The sequence below is a fragment of the Podarcis raffonei genome, chromosome 2 (genome assembly GCF_027172205.1).
Source record: "Podarcis raffonei isolate rPodRaf1 chromosome 2, rPodRaf1.pri, whole genome shotgun sequence".
NCBI lineage: Eukaryota > Metazoa > Chordata > Lepidosauria > Squamata > Lacertidae > Podarcis > Podarcis raffonei.
Window position 1 is genome coordinate 11,055,832 of NC_070603.1, and position 24,208 is coordinate 11,080,039.

General features: G+C 47.2%; 2 protein-coding genes across 2 annotated transcripts in view; both read left to right on the forward strand.

The window, feature by feature from the left end:
* The first annotated feature begins 411 nt into the window (after positions 1–411).
* LOC128406233 (protein mono-ADP-ribosyltransferase TIPARP-like) lies at positions 412–10,120 on the forward strand. The gene is made up of 5 exons (XM_053373415.1): positions 412–1,340; positions 5,083–5,254; positions 6,788–6,975; positions 8,959–9,213; positions 9,659–10,120. Exons 1-5 carry the CDS (start codon positions 1,006–1,008, stop codon positions 10,086–10,088), a joined length of 1,380 nt encoding a protein of 459 aa, XP_053229390.1. The 5' UTR covers positions 412–1,005; the 3' UTR covers positions 10,089–10,120.
* An 11,678-nt stretch (positions 10,121–21,798) lies between these two features.
* Positions 21,799–24,208, forward strand: part of NFE2 (nuclear factor, erythroid 2) — a 31,256-nt gene continuing 28,846 nt past the window's right edge. Inside the window, exon 1 of the mRNA XM_053373431.1 lies at positions 21,799–22,129. The gene's annotated coding sequence lies outside the window, so the exon portion shown is untranslated. The remainder of the gene's footprint in view (positions 22,130–24,208) is intronic.

Genomic DNA, 24,208 nt, shown 5'->3' on the forward strand with positions numbered 1-24,208 from the left:
CAGGCGCAGTTTGGTCAGACTCATGCTGGTAGCTTCGAGAACCCTGTCCAACCATCTCGTCTTCTGTCGTCCCTTTCTCCTTGTGCCCTCCATCTTTCCCAACATCAGGGTCTTTTCCAGCGAGTCTTCTCATGAGGTGGCCAAAGTATTGGAGCCTCAGCTTCAGGATCTGTCCTTCCAGTGAGCCCTCAGGGCTGATTTCCTTCAGAATGGAGAGGTTTGATCTTCTTGCAGTCCATGGGACTCTCAAGAGTCTCCTCCAGCACCATAATTCAAAAGCATCCATTCTTCGGCAATCAGCCTTCTTTATGGTCCAGCTTTCACATTCCAGAATAGTCGGAGTGGACTACTCTGGTCTAATTTGAATATGGGGTTGAGGAGTGGATTAACAGCTAAATAATGCTCAAATCCGAATCCTACATTGGATTCCCACCGCATACAATTTGCAGTGACATGAAGAAGAAGAGTTTGGATTTGATATCCCGCTTTATCACTACCCGAAGGAGTCTCAAAGCGGCTAACATTCTCCTTTCGCTTCCTCCCCCACAACAAACACTCTGTGAGGTGAGTGGGACTGAGCATGAATGAGGGAACTGATGATAATGGTGATTATATTATCATCATATCTCTCTCTCTCTCTCTCTCTCTCTCTCTCTCTCTCTCTCTCTCTCTCTATTTTTAAGCCTCACCTGCTAAGTTTCTGTGTGCCGGGCACAGAAACAGCAGAGAGAGTAAACCAGTAGCGTCTCTAAGCGCCTTGCTTGGAAGCTGCTTTCAAGCGACTGAATGAGAAAGTGAAAGTAAAACTTAATTCCAAAGTGCAGGCATGTTTCGTTAGGTCACTGGATTTGCCTGGTTTTAAGAAAACAGGATTGATACGTACAATGAGCAGCGGCGAGATATTTTATCTTTTATGTTAGAGATAGAAGCAAGACCCTTCTCCTGGGGGGCCTGCCTGGTGTTAGCCTGTGTGTAGTTTGGATCCTGCAGTTCAATTGCACCCAGATGGCAGAAAGTGCAGAGTCCTCTGTGTCTGAGGGGGGCCACACCTTCTTGGAGGACGAGTTGCTGGGCATTACAATCCTGAAGCTATCTGGCACAGACGACGCCCCGCTATATCACGTCCATCAGAAGAACGGCGTGCCGATCTGCGACAACTTTCTGCTGGGATGCTGCTATTTGCAGGAGAAGTGCCCTTACCATCACACCCCGTTCCCCTACCACTGGCAGTGGCGCCGCCAGAAAGACAAAGTGTGGCTTAGTTTCAGTTTCTCAGCTCAGCATCATCTGGAGAAGCTCTACTGTAATCAGGAAGTCCCCACGGCGCAACTGAGGGACAGGTAAGGACCATAACATCTTTCTCCTTTCAGCTTTCGGTCAGAAAGATCCCCAGAGCCAGGTTCAACTCCACAACATACTTGCGATCTGGGTTCTGCCCAGAACTTGTGAAGCAATTGATAAAAGGGAATGCCTGTCCTTCAGTGCTCACTAAGAAATCAGCCTTGCTTCCTTCACATCTGTCATTATGGGGCAGGGGTTATGGTAAGGGCAGGTTGAAATCCTGGCATCCATACAGTGGTACCGTGGGTTAAGTACTTAATTCGTTCTGGAGGTCTGTTCTTAACCTGAAACTGTTCTTAACCTGAAGCACCACTTTAGCTAATGGGGCCTCCTGCTGCCGCTGCGCCACCAGAGCACGATTTCTGTTCTCATCCTGAAGCAAAGTTCTTAACCTGAAGCACTATTTCTGGGTTAGCGGAGCGTATGTAACCTGAAGCGTATGTAACCTGAGGTACCACTGTACTTGTAAAATTTAGGTGTCTTGGGGGTTTTCAAAGTGTGTTCCAGGGAAACAGCACTTCAAACACTTTTCAGTGGTTTCTTGAAAAAGGAAAGTTGCCTGTCACTACCATTTGTGTGCCTTTTGGACACAATTTAGACTTGTATGGATGTTTAGCCGCCCAGAATCCCTGAAGGATCGCTTACCTCCATATCAGCCTGTCATTACATCAGAGTCTGTTTTTCGGGTGCACCTAGATATGGTAGGTAGAGAGGGAGCCACTACACTTTTGAAGCACATCTCCCCTCTCAAAGAACTCTGGGTGCTGTAGTTTTTTAAAGGCTGTTGGGAATTGTAACTCTCTGACTGGTAAACTACAGTGCCCAGAATTCTTTGCAGAAAAGATTGAGCTTCAGAGCTATAATGTGTACGCTTCCCTAGTGGCACTAATAGTGACATCCTGTCTCTAGGGAGGTTCACCTGATGCGGAATTTCTAGATTTTTTTCTATAAGCCAAAGACCATTTACAGTATTTCTCCAGGCCCTTTACAGAACATTTAGCTCTCAATTGTGTGTTTTGATTCTGCCTTTAGCTGCCGTTTTTTATTTGTATTTTGTTGTAATAACCTTGTTTAATCTCATCTGGTGTGTTAGTAGTGCCAGTGTGAATCAGTCATAAAGGTTCAAGAGGCAGCACATGGCATTAAGTGTGTGACAGCTTCCAAACAGATTGGCATGAGAAATGCATCTCCTATGGAAATATAGACAACTGGACCAGATAGGAGGAGCTTTTTCCTTTTTGGTAGGGTCAGAGCCAGATAACTATGTATAGCCCCCAAAGCTGTTGACTTTATAATATGCATCAAAAAGGCAGGGGCATCTGCAGTGTATGGGTCTTTTAATGGACAGATCCCAGAAGAAATAGGAAAGATAGACAACTTTGCTCTCATTGAGTGTGTGGTACAGAATAGCTTTCAGCAAGGAGGTGAAGCTACATCAAGGCAAGGTACATGTTGCACATGTACTATAGTGAAGACTTGTTGGCATCCGTCAGCGCGACTGAAGACACTGCATAGGGCACAGTACTGTGACATTATATCACACCACAGAATTCACTCTTGCTAAGAATCACCAACGGGAATGCATATTTAGGTGAGTATTTTCTAAGTTAGAAGTGGAGCTCTGATTGAGCTTGTGAATAATAATAATAATAATAATAATAATAATAATAATAATTTATTATTTATACCCCGCCCATCTGGCTGCGTTTCCCCAGCCACTCTGGGCGGCTTCCAATAAAACACTAAAATACAATAACCTATTAAACATTAAAAGCTTCCCTAAACAAGGCTGCCTTCAGATGTCTTCTAAAAGTTTGGTAGTAATTTTCTCTTTGACATCTGGTGGGAGGGCGTTCCACAGGGCTGGCACCACTACCGAGAAGGCCCTCTGCCTGGTTCCCTGTAACTTGGCTTCTCGCAGCGAGGGAACCGCCAGAAGGCCCTCGGCACTGGACCTCAGTGTCTGGGCAGAACGATGGAGGTGGAGACGCTCCTTCAGGTATACTGAACCGAGGCCGTTTAGGGCTTTAAAGGTCAGCACCAACACTTTGAATTGTGCTCGGAAACATACTGGGAGCCAGTGTAGGTCTTTCAAGACCGGTGTTATGTGGTCTCGGCAGCCGCTCCCAGTCACCAGTCCAGCTGCCACATTCTAGATTAGTTGTACTTTCCAGGTCACCTTCAAAGGTAGCCCCACATAGAGCGCATTGCAGTTGTCCAAGCGAGAGATAACTAGAGCATGCACCACTCTGGCGAGACAGTCTGTGAGCAGGTAGGGTCTCAGCTTGCATATCAGATGGAGCTGATAAACAGCTGCCCAGGACACAGAATTGACCTGCGCCTCTATGGACAGCTGTGAGTCCAGAATGACTCCCAGGCTGCACACCTGGTCCTTCAGGGGCACAGCTACCCCATTCAGGACCAGGGAGTCCTCCACACCTGTCCATCTGATGTCCCCCAAAAACAGTACTTCTGTCTTGTCAGGATTCAACCTCAATCTGTTAGCCGCCATCCAACCGCCTCCAGACACCCACACAGGACCTTCACTGCCTTCACTGGTTCCGATTTGAAAGAGAGGTAGAGCTGTGTATCATCCGCATGCTGATGAACACCCAGCCCAACCCCCCTGATGATCTCTCCCAGTAGCTGCATGTAGATGTTGAAAAGCATGGGGGAGAGGACAGAACACTGAGGCACCCCACAAGTGAGGGCCCAGGGGTCTGAACACTCATCCTCACCCCACTTTCTGAACACGCCCAGGAGGAAGGAGCGGAATCACTGTATAACAGTGCTCCCAGCCCCTCTAGGCGCTCTAGAAGGATGTTATGGTTGATGATGTCAAAAGCCGCTGAGAGATCCAGCAGAACTAGGAAACAGCTCTCACCTTTGTCCCTAGCCCACCGGAGATCATTGACCAGTGCTACCAAGGCAGTTTCACTCCCATGATGAGGCCTGAATCCCGACTGGAAGGGATCCAAATGGGTTAATAACTTTTTAGCAACTCTTCTACTAGCTTTTACAGCAGTTTGATATGAAGGTGTTGTGTTTTTTAAACTAGATGAAGATACCGTATTTTTCACCCTATAGGACGCACCTTTTCCCCTCCAAAAATGAAGGGGAAATCTGTGTGCGTCCTATGGGGCGAATGAGGCTTTCGCTGAAGCTTGGAGAGCGAGAGGGGTCGGTGTGCAGGGCTCCCTAGGCTGCGGATAGCAGCCTGCTGCCCGGAGCGCGGGGCGCGCTGAAGCAGAGCGCCCCGTGCTTCGGGCAGACATCGGGCAGCCCCACAAGCTCGGGGGACAGCGGGGAGGTGCAGTGCCGCCATCCCACTGTTCCTCGACCTGGTTTGGAGGCTGGCGCTGGGGAGAAGTGCGCTTCTCCCCAGCGCCAGCCCCACAAGCTCGGGGGACAGCGGGGAGGCGGAAGGCCGCCATCCCGCTGTTCCCCGACCTGGTTTGGATTCCCTTACCTGGTTTGGGGGGGGGGGAAATAAAGGGGAAAATATTTCCTTTATTTCCCCCCAAAAAAACTAGATGCGTCCTATGGGCCGGTGCGTCCTATGGGACGAAAAATACGGTACTTATTTTTAAAAATACCATTACCCATGCGGTGAAAAGCTTCACCAGCTGTTTTCAGTAAATCAAGTTAAAGGCGAAAGAACAAAGCCAGGCATTCCCCTTCCGTCAGTTGGCAACCGTAGATCCTCGCCCTCTGGTGATGGTTACCTTCCTTCCCTTGCAGGAGGGACAACGTGTATTTCTTAAACTTTAACACCATGGCTCTCTCACCGATAATGCTGTATGACCAAGTAAGGCGACTGTCCAACAGCAGCAACCCTGATTGCAGTCCCTACCTCTTTACAGAGTGGAAGGTTTACTACAATGAAAGTTGCCATTGGCTGGAATACGATGAGGTAAGAGGATCCAGAGATACAAAAAAAATTGATTATGGAGCCATCTCATTGTTTGGTTTCCTTCTATCACCCTCTAAAATTAACTGGGAGGGTAACAGGCACACTTAAGTCCTGTTGAAATCAGTCAGATTTGGGGTACTTCAATTACTGTGCAATTTCATGACAAACCTAGAAAAATCATTTTCAAAACGATGGCTTCAAATGGGGCTATGCAAGCTCCACTGTATTGTGCCTAGCTGGGAGGATAGCCAACAAGTTGGGCAGGTGTGTTTCATAAAGGGCTTTCCTAAGATTTTCCTTATACAGTAATTGTGTGCATTACGTTAATGTGATGTGAGGAAAACCCCAAGAGTTGACCTCAGGGTCTAGCATAGTCGTGCTAATAAGAACCTTTGAATGTGGCCTGGTGTGCCTGAATAGTGTTTCTCAAATGGTGGGACAGGGCAGGAGGACTGAGGACCGCTTTCAGGTGGGCCTCAGTGCCACAACCCGCCTTATCCCCTAGCTGTGTCATAACATTTTGGTTGGGCTAACGTCAGCACCAGCAAGTGAATAAAAGTGGCAGAGCAGTTCTGGAGAGTTCCCTCTCCTGAGGGGAAAAGAGCCAGAGGAGGTATCGAAAGAAATTGCAAAGTGAGATAAAAGGTTAGTATTTATTCTTATTACATTAATTGGAAAGAGAAAGGAATAAGAGAGGAAAGCTGTCTAGGAGGAAGAAGTGACTGAAAGGAGCAGGAAGGAGGGATGGAAGAAACCTTATCTGTGGATAAGGTACAATTTGTTTGTGAGAGGAGAATGGGAGAAGACATTACAGGAGATGGGCGAAAATACATTGAGAGGCATGTAGGGATGAGAAGGGGGGAAATATAAAAGAAAAAAAGTCTTCTCCAATTAGAGCTTCTCTGGATCAGCAAATTCCACCTGTAAAAGGGATGCTGATTCACATTTGCCTCCAGAGCAAATGTCTGAATTTGGCTTGAGGAAAGCCAAGCGAGGGAACTCCTTGCTGCATGGAAAATGCTGTGGCAAAAGAACTTCGCAATTTCCAAAAAAATTGTTGCTGTTCTCATCCGTCTGTCTCAAGAGACAATGGAGGGTGAAGTCAAACTGCTAGGTTAGCAGCACAGAAGAGACATCCACAAAGCTCAAGACTGGATAGTGTGTGTGCAAGTCCTGGGCTGCCCTGATGACAAGCCCCCTCTCTTGGCCTCGCTGATACGGTCCAAAGTAAAGCAGAGTAAGACGTCTGGCACCAGCTTGACTGTGGGAGTTGCCGGAAAGAAGGTCTTAGGAACTGCGCTTTGGATTTGTGTAGGGCTTCCGTAGAAAGTGAAGTTAGTAATTGCCAGCTGATTATGCAAAACTCTGCCTCTACCTGTCGCCATTCTGTGACGGGCTTTTCTCTGTGCCACGATTTTGTATCTGGTGGGCCTCGGTTATTTTCAGCCACCTCAGGTGGGCCCCGAGCGTAGAAAGTTTGAAAAAACACCTGTTCTAGAGGATGGGAGGAATTCTGGTGTTTTCTCTCCATAGCCTATCGCACAGGAACTTGTCGCTGCTTTCGAGCGGGGCATGTGGAACCATGCCTTCCGTGTGCAAGATCAAATCTACAATGTAGACCTCAAACAGTTTATCCAGCGCAACGTAAAGATGGGCTTCACCCGTGACATCACGTTCCGACCTGTCTGGCGCTCAGCTGTCGTTACTGTGCGCTGCTTGCGGTGAGTTTGGACCCAGATCTTCCTCCTCAGAGTTTCTGGACCTGAGAGCACGTGTCTAATCCTTCTGCAGAACACTGTATATTTTTGTGTAAGGATGTTGCCGATGTGCAAGTTAACTAGTGAAGAACTTAGAGTTCTGATTGTAACTTAAAAAAAAAACAAAAAACTTAGCCCCTGAAGAAATTTAAGAAAATGGTATAGTAGTAGGAACTTAGTACAGGCAGGGAATTTTTTTCAGCCCAAACTCACCAGAACTCAGTTCCATTACCTCTCAGGTGGGCGCCATTGCCATTATAAGAGAACAAGGGAGGCAGTCGTGGTGAGTTCCGACACTGAGTTACATGTACCTTTTTAAAGGGGACGCGGGTGGCGCTGTGGTCTAAACCACTGAGCCTCTTGGGCTTGCCGATGAGAAGGTCGGCGGTTCGAATTCCTGTGACGGGGTGAGCTCCCGTTCCTCTGTCCCAGCTCCTGCCAACCTAGTGGTTTGAAAACATGCCAGTGCAAGTAGATAAATAGGTACCTCTCCGGCGGGAAGGTAAATGGTGTTTCCATGCTCTCTGGCTTCCGTCATGGTGTTTCGTTGTGCCAGAAGAGGTTTAGTCATCCTGACCCCATGACCTGGAAAGTTATCTGTAGACAAACGCCGATTCCCTCGAGATGAGTGCCGCAACCCCATAGTTGCCTTTGACCAAGGGTCCTTTACATTTTACTTTTTAAAAACAGGAGTGGAGAACCTTGGGCCCAGGAGCTGAATGCAGCCTTCTAAACTTCTCTGACTAGGCTTTGAAACCCTTCCTAAGCTGTGCTCCTCAGCAGCCCTCCTCTGTGTTTTGCTTGGCTGGAATGTGTCCTTGAAGTGTGATCATGCTTTTTGCTTGCCTGGTTGGAGAGGGGTATCTGTGTTTGTGTGTGTGTGTAAACCTGACTTCTGCATAGCTGGAATGTAGCTCCCAGTACAATAGTAAGAGCCACAACTGTTGCTCTGCTCAATTTTGCCTCTGACCCCGTCCACCACTGTGCGGCCCCCAGAAGGTCTTTTAAGAGGGAATATGGGCCTTCGGCTTGAAAAAGGTTCCTCACCAATGTTTTAAAGTATGTATTGTGGGGAGCAGGGTTATTTTGATTTCAGTGTGTGTTTGGACTGCACAGTCCCACTAGTATGTAAGACCCACACTCATGAATTGCCATGGTCTGGGCAAACGGAAGATTGGTGTGGGATGCATGTCTAGATTTTGGAGTGCAGCCATGCATTGGATAAGTCACACGACATTAAAAGTAGATAATACATACATCTGACCTATAATATGCTAAGGAGCTTTGTGATGCTGGTGAAGCCACCAGCTGTGATTGGTTGAGTGGCCCTAATGTTGCAGGAGGAGTGGGGCAGCCAGAGGGTAGGGAGGGGCTGAGGGAGATAGAAGGCTTGGTGGAGCTAGATAAGTGGTTGGAAGAGGGAGTTGGCATAGGAAAACGCTAAGCGAGTGGCAAACTGGGAGAGATAATGGGCAGAGGTGAGAGAGGTGCACACGGCCAAGATTTCTTGGCCCCTGAGGAAGTTCCCCAGTTCATTGCTTCAAAACCAATCAAATGTTTGGGGTGACTTAATCAGTGCAGAGGTTCCCAGTTAGCTAAATACTATGGACCCAGTTGTTTTTCCAAAAACCAAGCCATGGACTCCCTCCTTATGAAAATTCTGGTATCTCCATGGTAGTTTTTGTTATGTGAATGCTGCCACAGGCCCTCTGTGTGGGTGACAAGGACCCCCGATTGGGAACCACTGAGTTAGTGCAATTCATGACGTTGAATGAGAGAGTGTCTGTGTGAGTGAGATCAGCTGGTCAATAATAAGTTTGCACAGTCGCCTCTCTCTCCCCCTCCCTTTCTCTCTCCCACCCCTCTATTAAAATATAGGGGTCTGCCTGCAAACAAGGCAGAACCAGAGGCAGTTGATCCTGTTCCTTTGTCCTTTTTCCCTTCCAGGTCGCTTGCTCCACCCCTGACCACTTTGGCTCTCGCAGGAGAAGATCCTCTGGATTTGTTCTGTGGGCCTTATCCTGCGGCCTGCGTCCCACCACCTCAAGGGGGCTCTTCTTTCACAATGGCAGAAGTGACTCTGTCAGAAGTAGCCCATCAGATGGTGAGGAAGCTGTTCCATGCCAAGTTGCCCGAGGATCAGGCGTTGGTGCTGGCTATCTACCGCATACGCAATGACCAACTCTGGGATATGTACATGAGGTGAGGAGCGTAGTATACACACGACATACAGTAATGCTTTCCTAGTGCTAGCCAGCGGGTTTGGTTTGCCTCATATAGCAGGAGTTGCTAATATGGTACAATGGTCCCCTTGAAGTCTTCCCTTGGAACCCACAAAGCCTCTGAGCCCCCTCCCTCAGGGGACTGACTTGTAAATCTGGGGAATGTCCCCTGGAAACAGGGACGTCTGGTAACCTTACTTTTTTTTAATAATTTGCCCTGCATAGTTCAATCATTTATTTTGCCAGTCTTCTTCTTTATCTTCTTTGGCCGAGGCTTCTTCCTTCCATGGGGACTGACTGGTCTTGGCCTGGCATCCATTCCGCTGTGATAAATTTTTATGACACCGCTGTGTAGAGACCATTTTTATTAATAATGAATTAAAATAAAATGATCCACTTTTCTTTTTCTCTCTCTTTCAAATCAGGCAGAAGAGGCTCATGTTCCAGGTACGCTCAGAAAAGGAGCATCCCTCAGTGGAGAGACATCTCTTTCACGGCACAGCTGCATCTCGGATCAAGTCTATTTGCATAAGCAACTTTAACCCCGACCTGGCAGGATCAGTCCATGGCGCAGTTTTCGGCCGGGGTGTTTACTTTGCTAGAGATGCCTCTTACTCAAACACTTACGCCTTAGCAGCCAATAACAATGTGCGTCACATGTTCCTGGCCAAAGTGCTGACTGGTCGCTGGTGGAGAGGCCACTCATGTTTAAGGCAAACTCCCCCCCATTTTGACTCCTGCACAGATTGTGTCCGTGACCCGCACATTTTTGTTATCTTCAGAAGCTGCCAGTGCTACCCCTACTTCCTGATTCGCTACAAGGAAGTGAAGACACCTGTAGCTGTGGATATGTGAGAAGAGCCTCTCCTCCTCTACATCTCTTCTGCTGCGACTTTGGGTCAGAAGTACATGACTCAGTAAGGCTAGTTTTTCCTTTACGGTGGTAAGGTAAAGGTAAAGGGACCCCTGACCATTAGGTCCAGTCGTGGCCAACTGTGGGGTTGTGGCGCTCATCTCGCTTTATTGGTCGAGGGAGCCGGCGTACAGCTTCCGGGTCATGTGGCCAGCATGACTAAGCCACTTCTGGCGAACCAAAGCAGCGCATGGAAACGCCGTTGACCTTCCTGCCAGAGCGGTACCTATTTATCTACTTGCACTTTGACGTGCTTTCGAAATGCTAGGTTGGCAGGAATTTACAGTGGTACCTCGGGTTAAGTACTTAATTCGTTCCGGAGGTCCATTCTTAACCTGAAACTGTTCTTAACCTGAAGCACCACTTTAGCTAATGGGGCCTCCTGCTGCTGCCGTGCCACCGGAGCATGATTTCTGTTCTCATCCTGAAGCAAAGTTAACCTGTACTTAACAAACTTAACCTGAAGCAAACTTAACCTGAAGCACTATTTCTGGGTTAGCAGAGTCTGTAACCTGAAGTGTATGTAACCTGAAGCGTATGTAACCCAAGGTACGACTGTACTGTATTTACAATGTGCAGTTGAAGCCCTCGTTGGGTGGGTGAGGGAGTATTTTAAACCCTTGACTTCTGGTGTATCTTTAATCAAACATGCCTCCCCGAGGTGGTAACACATGATTTGAATGACCATAACGTGTGCCTTAGCTCTTGGAGAGGAAACCAAAAAACTGGGTTGGGGAAGAAGTGACCTCACAGGTATTGCTAGACCTCAAGTCCCATCAGCCTCAGGCAGCATGGTCAATGGTCAGGGTTGATGGGAGCTGGAGTCCCAACAACATCAGGAGGGTCACAGTAAGACCTTGCTTGAGTTTGTACAGCCAACTCCATACCAGGTTTTCTTCTTCTTCTTTCCTTCACCATTAGGAAAATTGTGTTTCAAGGACTGGTCATATCTAAACAGTTGATGACTCTGCTAGGCATTGCCTATTCAGACCCCATGAGCCTTAATGTGAAATTGTTGTTATTATCAGTGCTTTTTCCCCTGGGGGTACTCAAGAGTACGCAGTACCGACACCCGTGGTACTTACTGTAACAACTTCATGGTGAGTGCCAGCACATTTTTTTCTTAAAGCACTTATTATTATTATTATTATTATTATTATTATTATTTGTCCCAGCAATCTGATGCACTTTACACTTCTTTAAACTGAATTGCATTTGCCATTTTATGGCCCATACACTCCGTTTGGACTTGAGGCGAGCCCAAGATGCCATTGTGTAAAATGTGGAATTTGAACACTAATATATTTGTATCTTCTCTTGTGCCTTTTTTCTGATGCCATTCAAGTTTTTTGTCCCAAAGATAACTTGAGATGAGCCAAAGATGCCAATGTTTTAAATGTGTAATTTGTCCAATGTTTATATATTTTTGTCTTTAAAATACAGACACAAATCATGTATTGATCAGTATTATCTTTTTATCGCACTACCACCAGCCCACTTCCCTAAATCTCCCTGCTGCTATTGATGCCCTCTCAGGCTCCTCCACACGACCTGTTTATTCAGCATCCATCCTGATTTGCATGAACAGGAGGTTAGATTATATCTCCTCTTTGTTAAGCAGCTGGTCTGATTTATTTATTTTTTTGCAGAGAGATTATACGTAAGATATAAAGAGAGATTATAAACCGCAAGATATAAAGCAATTAAACCATCCAAAAATACCCACACACCATAGATATCAGGAGCACCAATTACAGACCACCAACTCTATCCAGTTAAAGCAAACTGAAGTGGCAAAGTCTTTAAGACCTGTTGGAGCAGGACCAGCAAGGGAGCTAGATGCATGTCTTGTTGGAGACAGTTCCACAGTGATGGGGCTACCACTGAAAAGGCCCTGTTTCTTAGACTAGCCTGTCTGGTGGAGCTTATCGATGCGCCTGCAAGCAAGGCTTCTGTGGCCAATGTCGGAGCCTGGGCACTTTTGTATAGCTTTAAACTAGGTGTGGGGAACCTTTGACTCTCAGAGGCAGATTTAGGGGAGCACAACCGGTTGCCCACACTGGGCGCTGAGCCAAGAGGGTGCCACAACAATGACGAACTATAGAGGGGGGGTGAGAATCAAATTTTGGCAGGGCGCAGGGTACCACTGAAATTTTAAAGCTCTGCCACTGCTCCAGATACTGCTGAGCTGCAACTCCAAGCAAGCGTGGCTATTGGCCAGGGATGATGGGAATTCTAGTTCAGCAACATTTGGAGTGCCAAAGGTTCTCCGCACCTGATGTAGGTTGTTCTTTAGCTAACCTGCTAATGTTTAGGCTTTAAAGATGATCACCAACTCTTTAAATAGGGCACAGAATCACCCTGGTAACTGGTGTAGCCAGCAAGGACTAGGTAGTATTTTAGCCTTGTAAATATCTAGTAGGTCTTGGGAGACAGTCTGAGCTCTGTGCACCCTCTCACCCCGGCTCATTTTGCTTTGGGTTTGCTGATAAGGTTGCCAGGTCACACCATTCCAGGGAAACTCCCAGGGAGGAGGAGGAAAAACATATAACAGCCTAGTGTGCTCTTGCTCTTTCAACAACGGCATTCTCTGCAGTAATCAACCCAAGTCACTTTTTAAATGACAAGCAAAGTTGGGTAATTTTAGACGAGGGAGACAACAGTCTTACAGAGGGGCCATTCTTTGGCTGGCAAGATGTAGTGCTTCACTTACATCAAAACGTGGTGTTTTGCTTGGAGGGGCTCCCTCCTGGTCGTCCTGCTGAGATGGGGCACTTGAGAGCACCACATGGTGTGAATAAGCGCCAGCCTCTGCCATTATCTGCAGAACCCACTGCTGTTAAGAGCACAGGGGCAGAGACCAATAACAAAGCTGGCAGTGCTAGGCGAAAAGTCTTCAAGGATTGTGTAGGTGTCTGGGGTCTTAGGGCAAGGGTGAGGAACTGAATGCAGGGGGAGGGATTCAAGTATTTTCTCAAGGACTGCTCTCTTGGATTCTGAGCCAAAGGGAGCAGCAAAAGCCAATGAATTCTAGCACTTAGAAAAAACCGAGGAGCAGGATTGTCAGCTCCAGATCCTAAGTGGGTTTGTACAACTTTACAAGTTCAACAGAAGGGATTTTTTCTTGTTGTTGTTTTAGTATGGCCTCTGAAGATGGTTTGGAAATTCAGCTAGTGCAGAATTCAGCGGCCAGGTTGCTCACTGGAGCAAGACAGTTTTAGCATATTACACCGATCCTGGTCTGATTGCACTGGCTAACAGTTAGTTTCCGGGCCCAATTCAAAGTGCTGGTTTTGACCTATAAAGCCTTAAACGGCACAGGACCGCAATACCTCAAGGACCGCCTCTTTCCAAATGAACCTACTCAGACCCTGAGATTACCTTCTGAGGCGCTCCTTCGTGTGGTCCGGAGGGTGGCAACATGAGAACAGGGCCTTCTCTGCAGTGGCTCCCCATCTTTGGACTGCTCTCCCCAGGGAAGTTCACCTGTTGCCTTCATTATGCACCTTTAGGCGTCAGGCAAAAATGTTCCTTTTTAACCAGGCCTTTGGTTGACCTGATTTACATCCTATGCCCTTTTAAAATGTTTCTTTTTTGGGGGGGGGACTATTGGTTTGTTATTTTTATTTTAATCATGTATTTTGTGGTTTTATATATTGATTTTATTCTGTGAACCGCCCTGAGACCCCCGGATATAGGGCGGTATAGAAACTCAATAAATAAATAAATGGCTTCTGCTCTGGTGCTTAATGCAATGGTGGCAGAAGCTACCCCATCTGGTGTAATGTCCCCCTTTCCGTGTGGTTCAGAAAGCGGCAAACGCCATATTTCATCAGCAGAGCTGCCAACACTAGGAAAGAATTAGGAACTGGCCACTCATAACCATAACAAGTAACTCTCATTGTTTATTTATTGTTTTGTGGACTTACTTCCAAGTTAAGTTTGCATAGGACTATAGCCCTAAGGATTTTTTTCTGTTTCTGCTGCAAGGACATGTATACATGATGATGGGTGAGGGTCTCTATCCCCAGCCCCTCCTGGCACCTCTGCCCCCCAAGCCCCCCATGATGCGGTGAGGATATTCAGCTGGTCTGTCTCTGGGGGATCCTGACTGTTGGTGGGGGGAAGCGGCTGGCTTAGGAATAACTGCCGCAGAAGCCTGTCGACCAGTTGCACAGGAAGTTAGGAAGGCGGATGCCTTGTGAAGAGCTGATAACTCAACACAAGGCTCCTTCCTGGCCCTGCCAGCTGCCTCCTCCCCTCCTCCCTTTCTGGTTTCATAATATCCCACAGACTGTGGGGAGTGGCCTTGGCAGATAGAGGCTTCAGAGAGAGTTAGATTGGGGCCCCTTCCAATTGCCGTTCTGGACTTCTGTGCCCCCCTTAAGACCCTGTTCACTTAAGGCTGTTCACACATTACACCCAACATGTGTGCTGATCTGTACGCACATGCTGTTCGTCACACATGACATGCAGCGTCTAATTTTGATGCCCTTCAAACCCAACATGCATACAGTCCGTGTGCAAATAACATGTTGCTAGAAGGAGCTGGACTGATCTTGGCTCCATTTGTTGCACAAACACATCAGCAACTAAGTCATGCCTTTTAGCAGGGGGAAGGTACTCATCGCCCCGAACCAAAACAGCCCACCGTGCCACGCTGGGAGATAAGGGATATGTTCACATTCACGGCTTAAAACACAGCAAAGTTATCCCCCTCTCCCCATTTGCACAATGTTGTTCACACCAGAGAGGGGGCAAAGATCTCGTCACCCAACTCACATGGCCTTTTTGGGTTCCCTGCCCCGTACAACCCACCTAGAATTCCTATTCATGAAGCTATCTTCGTATACACAATTATCTGCACATGTGCAACAGCTATCTCAAATGTTCACTCAATTCTGAAGTATGAAGTGAATGTTGCTTAAGTTTGCTTGGACTGAAGCTGGTGGGGGGAGACTGCACCCAACAGCAATATTTGTAAAGAAACTGCAGAATCAAAAGAGATTGTGGCTAACGTCACATGAAGATAACTTCAGAAACTAGCAGTGGGAGTGTTAATGCGAACATACCCGGAATGTTCACACTGGAAAGCCAAGTCTCTCCCTTCATTCAGCTGCTTTAAGGCACTGGATTAAATCTTACAGGGGAAGGGATGCAAGCAAGCCTACATAGGTAGCATCCACTTGATAGCCATGCCTACAATATCCTTTCAAATGCCGGCTTCTTGCTGCCTTCAGAATCAATGGACAGCCAAAATAATCTTGCCTCTGGAATTTCCCTATGAAGTGCAACAGGATTGCAATACACACAGCTCTCGTGACAGTGACATCCATCTCTGTCTCTCTGCCCAAATTCCTGTGTTGCATGCAAAGACGCCTACAGGGAATATCCAGAAATAGATCCAGCCCCTGGGGAACTTTTTGTTGTTTTTTTAAGTTGTCCATATGGCAGAAAGAGACAGGAGGAGCCACAGAAACCACAGTAACGACCTTCCTGTGGTGGGCAGTGACTGTGGTTGCCAGTGCAGGGTGGGAAAAAGACCTTGAGCAGGATAAATGCATCCCTTCCTAGGTCTTGTTTTGGCTATCCATCCCTCCCCCCCCCCCACAGACACACTTGACCAGCTTCTGTTCCCCATTCATGGCAAGCTGCAGACATTTTACTGCCTGAGTCATACAATTTCCCTACATTGTGATGGCATCCTGCTTCGTAAACATGCAACCCGACGAAAGGAGGCAGCTTCTGGAACGAGTTTTATCCGTCTGGGCAGCTGCCATCAGAGTTGCCCTATAGCAGGAGTGGGGAAGCTTTATCAGCCAGAGAGGGACACATTTCCTTCTGGGGGCCATGTTCCAGTGATGGGCAGGACCGGATGCAAAAGCAGGTTGGACAATGGAGGCGACTCTTTCTTTCGGATGTGGCTGCACTTCAGCCATGCAAAAGTCAGAGGGTTCTACAGACACCCATTCGCTTCTCCAGTCTCAATCCAGGCAAGTGAGAGCCTTAGAGGGTACATTTCAGCCAGGCCAGAAGCACCTGAGGAGGTTGTGGAGTCGGGCCAGGGGATGGTGTGAGCTTTAGAGAGTGTTGACACCCAAAATACTGGGAGAACTGCCTTCAGCCCCCAGGCCTGAGGTTCTCTCCCCCTGCCTCTTTTTATTATGTGGCATAATGTGATCAATCCAAGCAAACCATGCTTTAAAACAGTGGTTTTTTGAGCCATCTAAAATGGATTGGATTGCACACATCATCTGTAGGTATTTGGGAAGTGGGTCAGATATTAAGCTATAGCCACACAGTCAGAAGTGCCCACAATTCTGGGCACGCTTACCAGGGAGTGAGGAGATTTCACCCCCCCATATCCAAGAATCTGCTGATGTTCTCTGCTGATTCTTCAGAGAGGAGGGGGCGGTTTCTGCTCTCTACTTATTCCGCTCCAGCCTCACATCAAAGAGAGAGAGAGAGACTGAGTGTTAGAGAGAGATTGTGTGTATAAATAAGGATGCTGCTAAGAGCAGCTGCAGACACTCAGTGCCGTTCAGCATTTTCGTTTAGACCTCATTTAGCTCTGTACATAGTTGTGTATTATAGTTGTAGATAGAATAAAAGAAGATATTCTACAGAGCTGCTCTCCGAGTCGTTTATGCTCTGCTATACTCTGCTGTACTCTGCTGTACTCTGCTGTGTGACGACTGTCTTCTTGTTGGAGTGAATCCGGTGCTCACAACTCTAAGCTGTGAGTCCACAGCACTTTGACCTGTTCCTGTGCAGAAGGTGGTCTCTGGAAGTGCTACCCAGCTCGCCTGGCCCAGTCGGGGCTGAAGTGGATGAGTCCAGTCGGTGGCACTGGCTCAAGGGTGATGCTGACAGGGAGACGGTTCCACTGAACACAATACTTTATAGTTTTATGTAAGGGTGCTTCCAGATGGGGTCCTTATGTTGCAAACAGGTTGTTGAAATACGTTTGTTTCTGTTCACTGTGGGCTAAAGGGAGTCTCGTGCTTTTCGGACAGGAGCAACATCTATCTCCATTTGTCGTTGTTTCTTGAAAAAAAATATGTACGTATAGAGTGGTGTTGCACAAGACTAGCATTTAGCTCTACCAAAATCCTGAAAAAGAGGTCTTGCACAAGCTCTTCAAAGTCCCCGTATATGTACTGCAATTAAGAAATCCTCCGCATGGCGTGAGACCTCGAGAGAACGACTCCTCCAAACTTATTTGTTGAAATCCCAATGTGCAACTGGAAAAACGCACACTCCTGCCATTTGGGCTGCTGGGAACAAAAAGAGGTAGGTTGCGCTCAAGTGAGGAGCAAATAGAAGTCAATGTGTGCTGATGTATGGACAACCCAGCGAAACATCACCGCTCATGTGACAAACTGCCCATGCCCCCCCAAATATGCTAATGACCTTCTAAGCCAGCAATCGATACAGATGTATGACCGGTTCTTTTAACTTAATTAATTTAACATGTGACTACGTTTGGCTGTGAAGTGGGATATGGGTGGTGCTGTCGGTTAAACCACAGAGCCTAGGACTTGCCGATCAGAAGCTTGGCGGTTTGAATCCCCGCGACGGGGTGAGCTCCCGTTGCTCGGTCCCTGCTCCTGCCAACCTTGCAGTTCAAAAGCACGTCAAAGTGCAAGTAGATAAATAGGTACCACTCTGGCAGGAAGGTAAACGGCATTTCCGTGTGCTGCTCTGGTTCGCCAGAAGCGGCTTAATCATGCTGGCCACATGACCCAGAAGCTGTACGCCGGCTCCCTCCGCCAATAAAGCGAGATGAGTGCCGCAACCCCAGAGTTGGCCACGACTAGTCAGGGGTCCATTTACCTTTACCTTTATGTTTGGCAGCACAGGGTGGGAAAAGGACCTTGAGCAGGAGAAATGCGTTCCATCCTAGGATTTATTTCGGCTGCCCATTCTTGCCCCCAAACACACACACTCTGCCACCTTCCCTTCCCCAATCATGGCAAACTACAGATATTTTTGCAGTGATTCTGCCCAGGTCATACAATTTCCCTACATTGTGATGGCATCCTGCTTTGTAAAGATGCAACCTGACGAAAGGAGGCAGCTTCTGGAATGGGTTTTATCCATCTGAGTGGCTGCCATGAGAGTTGCCCTATAGCAAGAGTAAAAGGTAAAGGGACCCCTGACCATTAGGTCCAGTCGTGACCGACTCTGGGGTTGTGGCGCCACACGCGTCCTTCTATAGCAAGAGTGGGGAACCTTTATTAGCCAGAGTGGGCCATGTATCCTCATGGACAACCCTCTGGCTTCCCGTATTGGGCAGGGCCAGATGCAGAAGGAGGTGGGACAACTGCAGGTGGAACTCTCAGCCGACTTTAAAAATAATATTAAGCAAGTAGTGGGCAGCAGATGTTGGAAGGAGAGGCATGAACAGGTTGGAAGCATATTGTCTGGCCATCCCACTCCTGAGTGGGGAAACAAAGGCCTCTTTTATCCCCCCCAGTAAACATTCTGGATGTTTACAGGTGCAGGCCTATTAAAGGCACAGGCACCTTTTCCATGCCCTAGCGTGGGTAGGTAAACTAAGGCCCGGGGGCCGGATCCGGCCCAATCGCCTTCTAAATCCGGCTTGTGGACAGTCCTGGAATCAGCGTGTTTTTACATGAGTAGAATGTGTCCTTTTATTTTAAATGCAACTCTGGGTTATTTGTGGGGCATAGGAATTCGTTCATATTTTTTCTTCCAAAATATAGTCCGGCCCCCCGCAAGGTCTGAGGGACAGTGGACTGGCCCCCTGATGAAAAAGTTTGCTGACCCCTGAGAGGTTTCCAGTGAGCAGAACAACAGGCAGAGTCCCTTCTATGCCAGGACACATGCACAGAAGGCCACATGTATTGGCCACAAGCATCAAGGCAACAAACCACAAGCCTTAACTTGTGGGAAGTGTGTAACAGTAGATGTCCACAGCTGGATCATGTTTCAGGGCATCATTGCATTTTATTTTATTTTTATTTTTTGCTATAATTTTGTTTATTGCATTTATAGAACACATTTTCCTCCAAGTCACTCCAGATGGTGTAGGCGGTTCTCGTCCTCCTCATTTTCTTCCCACAACAACCCTGGCAGGTAGGTTAAACTGAGAGGCAGCGACTGGTCCATTCTACTAGCTCTGCTCTTCAGCCTTGAATGACAGCTGGACAGGCCGGAATGAAGCATGTGAAGCTTTTATGCACGTGGAGGTAAGAGCTGGGGAGGGCTGCACCTGTTAGATTTCTGCCTGTTGGGATGCTGTGAAAAGGCAGAGGATCCAGTCTTGCAGAAATTGTAGTTGTATTTATTTATTTATTTAATTTGTACACTGCCCTTCATCCGCAGATCTCAGGGTGGTTCGCAACATAGAATTACAATACGAAAATGACAAAATACACAGTAAAAGGAAAAACAGCAACGAACCAATAATCTCCCCTCCCACAACACATTTAAAAGGCATCAGGTGTCAATCAGCCAAATGCCTGGTTGAAAAGGAATGTTTTCGCCTGGTGTGTACCCTCCAATATTCCTCCAATGAAAATAGGGACCTCCCATTCCATAATGATAATTTTTCTATTTATACCTCACACATTTTATTGGGTTGCCCCAGCACTCTGGGTAGCTTCCAATACTGTGTGTGTGTGTGTGTATATATATATATATATATATATATATATATATATATATATATATATAACAATTCAAAAAAGAACTTCTACAAAACAAAGAGAAATTTTTGTCTAAAATGTATACAGTGGTACCTCGGGTTAAGTACTTAATTTGTTCCGGAGGTCGGTACTTAACCTGAAACTGTTCTTAACCTGAAACACCAGTTTAGCTAATGGGGCCTCCTGCTGCTGCTGCCGCGCCACCGGAGCACGATTTCTGTTCTCATCCTGAAGCAAAGTTCTTAACCCGAGGTAATATTTCTGGGTTAGCGGAGTCTGTAACCTGAAGCGTATGTAACCTGAAGCATATGTAACCTGAGGTACCACTGTACTCTGTTATTAGAACGGGAAACAAAATACGAGCTTGTTAAAGCCTCAATGACACACTGAGCAATTGATATAGGACACAATATAGATATTAACCTCTGGGACAAACTCTGGGAAAGTGATTTGAAATTTACAGCATGTTATTCTTTGAAGGAGAACTGCCTGGAAATGATTCACAGACTTGATAGGATGTACAAGACAGAATCAGATAAGTGCTGGAGATGCAAAGAGGCAGAAGGAACATTCTTTCATATGTGGTGGACATGTAAAAGGGTAAAAGAGTATTGGGAAATGATCTATGATGAATTGAAAAAATGTTTAAAAGTACTTTCCCCCCCAAAAAAACCGGATTCTTCTGCTGGTGTCTAATGAAGGTGCCAGCCAAACCTCCCTGGGGAGAGCATTCCGTAAATGGGGAGCCACTGCAGAAAAGGCCGGTTCTCATGTTGCTACCGTACAGACCTTTCCCAAAGGAGGCACTAATTAATCTCAAAACTAAACCCTAATGGAGAGAGAGAGAGAGTGAATGTGACAGGAAGAGGAGTGGTCAGGAGCATATTTTGCATGGAATTCTTGAGAGGGGTGTTCATTTATTTTTATTTTTTAAGTTTATATATATATATTTATTAAAGATTTCTTAGTTTACAAAAATACATGCCTTGTCTCTTTTTTCAAGCTTATGAGAGCATGGAAGATAGTGAGCGAAAGAGAAAGATATGTGCAAGACAGTGAGAATGTCATGGTTTCCCTCAAGAAACCCTGGGAACCGTAACCCCATGACAGGATTAAGACGTTCACCCAGGAATGCTTAGCATTGCCACAAAACGACCATTCTCAAGAAACCCCAAGAACACTTAAAGCATTAAAAAAAAATAATTCCTCAGGTTTGTAGCATAGCTACAACCTCTGGTTCTCTTTGTGTGTTTCTTAAATGGCGGCCTTGTATCTGAAATGTAACCTCTCCTCACGCCCAGCACCATCTTGCAGTGTGTCCCTGTGGAGCGTTTGTCGTGAGCTTTCTCACGCTGCGTCCAGTTATTCCTTGCAGGTGGGAACACTTAGGTTGTGTCACAGCATGAGTGTGACCTGCACATTCGGGACAGGTGGAAGACATTCCGCCGCCTGAGGCAAAGGACAAGCTGGCGCCTCACCACCTCCACCAATTCCATATACAGAAACCGACAAGAGGCGAGAGAGATCACCCGCCACTATACTTGGGTGCAGCAGGCTAGTTTAGGGGGCGCAGGGCAGGCCGTGTGACACACGCCAATCCATCTTCTCCCAGCCCCTCATTATCTGCCGCCTGAGGCAGCTGCCTAACCCCACCTAATGACAGAGCCGGCCCTGTGCAGTGTATTGAAGCGCAGTCTTGCCTGTACTCTGCTTGTCTTCCCTCATTTTATTCCTTTCTCTGGCATCCCTGTTCGTTTATATCTGTTTGCAGTGTATGTTTCTGCCTGGGTAGCCTCGGAGCGGCAGATACCCTCTCTCTCATTTTCTTCCTTCATGGTGTGTGTGTGTGTTTGTGGTGTTCTGTGGACTCTCTTCCTTCGAGCTCTGTAAGTGCAGATAGGAGACGGCTCTGTGGCCTTTCTTGGAAAGGCAGGGTGCAACACAAGGCTTTGTGGGAGGGAAGAAAACCCTTGAGCCATCGCCGCCACCGGCCCTGTGGTTTCCCTGCCCCTTGCACAGGGGCGGCTCCTGTTATGTAATATCAGCAGCCCCCAGTGAGACAAGGCGGGACACGCACTGTACAGCTCTGGCCACCTGGAGTCTGTGGGACCGACTGCTGCAGCGATGGAAGCTCCTTGAGGGCCCCTTTCGAGCAGCCCTAGCCCATCAAGGGAAAACGGCACCCACCGCTTGGAAAACTGGGGGGTCCTTTCTCCTGCACATCCCAGAGGAGACCCTTTTCCCTTTTTGCTTCCTCGTCCACCCTCTCCGGCTGCACACCTGACCCAGGCAGCCAGGAATTCCTGCAGGTAAGGAGCCATGCCGCCACTGCCTCAAAGGGTACCATTGTTTGCAGCCCTCTCTAGGAAGGCGGGGGCTATTCGTCTCCTTGGTTGCGTGGCCAGGTGAGAGAGAGGGGTGAAGGCTGTAGCAGGAGCAAGAAGAGGGGGGAGGATCTCAAACCGGGAGAGCCCCCCGCCCTTTCCCAAATAAATGTTAGAAATTCTAGGGCCAGCCATGTTCCTGGCCCATGGGGTAGATAGGGATCACCTTCAAATCTCTCCCACCCCCAGAAAACGCTGGTTCCTGACAGAAGTCCCTCCGGCTCTCTGCATGTCAGGCCCTTCACTATTTTGGGCAGATAGCTTTTTCAGAAGGACTAAACTCATACAACATGGGCTCCAGGGCCTTTTTTTTTGTTTGCGTCTCATGATGAGGAGCAAAGGAGGTTCTTTCCCTCAGAAGCTGCCCTTATCCAGTGTTGAAGTTACAGGTGCGTTTATGGGGTGTTTTGATCAGGAACCTTTAATGGCTTGTTCCCATTGTGTCTCTTTTTTTCTGAGCAACTGTGTCTCATTTTGCAAGGGAAAATGTAATTATTTCCTGAACCCCCGGGGTGGAAGGGAGCAGAACATTTTGTACATACAAATGACGCACACCAAGGTCACATTTGCACCATGCTCTTAAAGCACTATTGCACCTCTTTAATGGTTGCACAGAATCTTGGGAACTGTAGTTTGTTAAGGGTTCTGATCTCACAGAGCTAAAGTTCCCAGCAACCTTAAGAAAATACAGTTCCCAGTATTCCCCGTGACTTTGAATATATGGTCTGACTGTGGCATTAGGCTGCAGCATTCTCCCATGGGGCAGAGAGGTAATTTTAGACTCTGGGTTATGATGTTAAATGGCCGTGTATATTTGCTGCAAAATATTTGTAAACTAGCCTTTGCTTGCTGCAGTTGTTGCCACACACACACACACACACACACACACACCCTGCACCCGTTCATTCTGCACGGGCATTTTTGAAGTGCGCAGGTTCACTTGCAAACAGGCCAGCAACAAGCGGCCTTGTGCACAAACACAACTCAGCAATACAAAACCACACGGATGAAGAGAAACATCCTTCACCTAATCCAAGTCTTGTGCGTGTACATTTGTGTTGCAAGCCAACACAACCAGCCTGCGTGAGGATGAAAGAAAGTGGCTGTCACAGCCGTTATAACGGTGGGGGTGGGGAGTTGGGCATTTGCAAAAGGAAACATCCCCATACCTCTTGAGCTGGGGTATGCAATTGCTTCATGCATGCTTGTGAAGACACTTTTTCCCCATATTAAGATGCAAGAAATCCTGGAGTAAACACAAACCTTTGGGTCCGCAATAGGTGGAAGTTGTTTAGGGAGGTGTGTAGCCGGCCAGCTCTCTCTGGTATGAGCCACCCGGGGTTAATTTGAATCCAGGGCTGAGGTGCAGGTATTGGATTTGGGTGTTGTGGCTCAGGGTCCCTCCAGACTGTTGTTTTATTTCGGGTGTCTTCTTGCAGCATGTTCTTGACACAATTAAAGGGTGTTGGTGGGGGTCTTATTCTGCTTTATTAGCTGTAATTTTCTTATTTATTCCACAATATTTACCACTTGATTGCCATAAAGCATCAAAGCGGTTTAGAAAAAAAGAATAAATTTAAATATGAGTGGAAAAACCAGTTAAAAACAACTATTTAAACCACTCAAAAATAATAGAAATCAACAGGCTAAAAAAAACACACAATTAAAACATGTGCCAGCTAGCCTTTTCTAAACAAAAACATTTTTTAGCAAAGAGAACAGTGAAGGCTGCTGCCTGATGTCAATAGGAAAGGAGATCCATTTATTACAAGTATGATGCTTTCCCGGTGCTATTGCTGTCTGAAGGGGCTATCGTGCAATAAAAGTGAGACAACCCGATCCCTCAGACTTTTGTGGTATGAAAAGTTATGGGATTTCAGCACATGTACTGGTGGGAAATGAAGCAGTATAACTGCCCAAACACTTTTGCAGGAACAAATAGTATTGAAGGTGGGGTTGTGTCTGACAGCCCTGACAGCAGCACGGACACAAATCATCACAAAC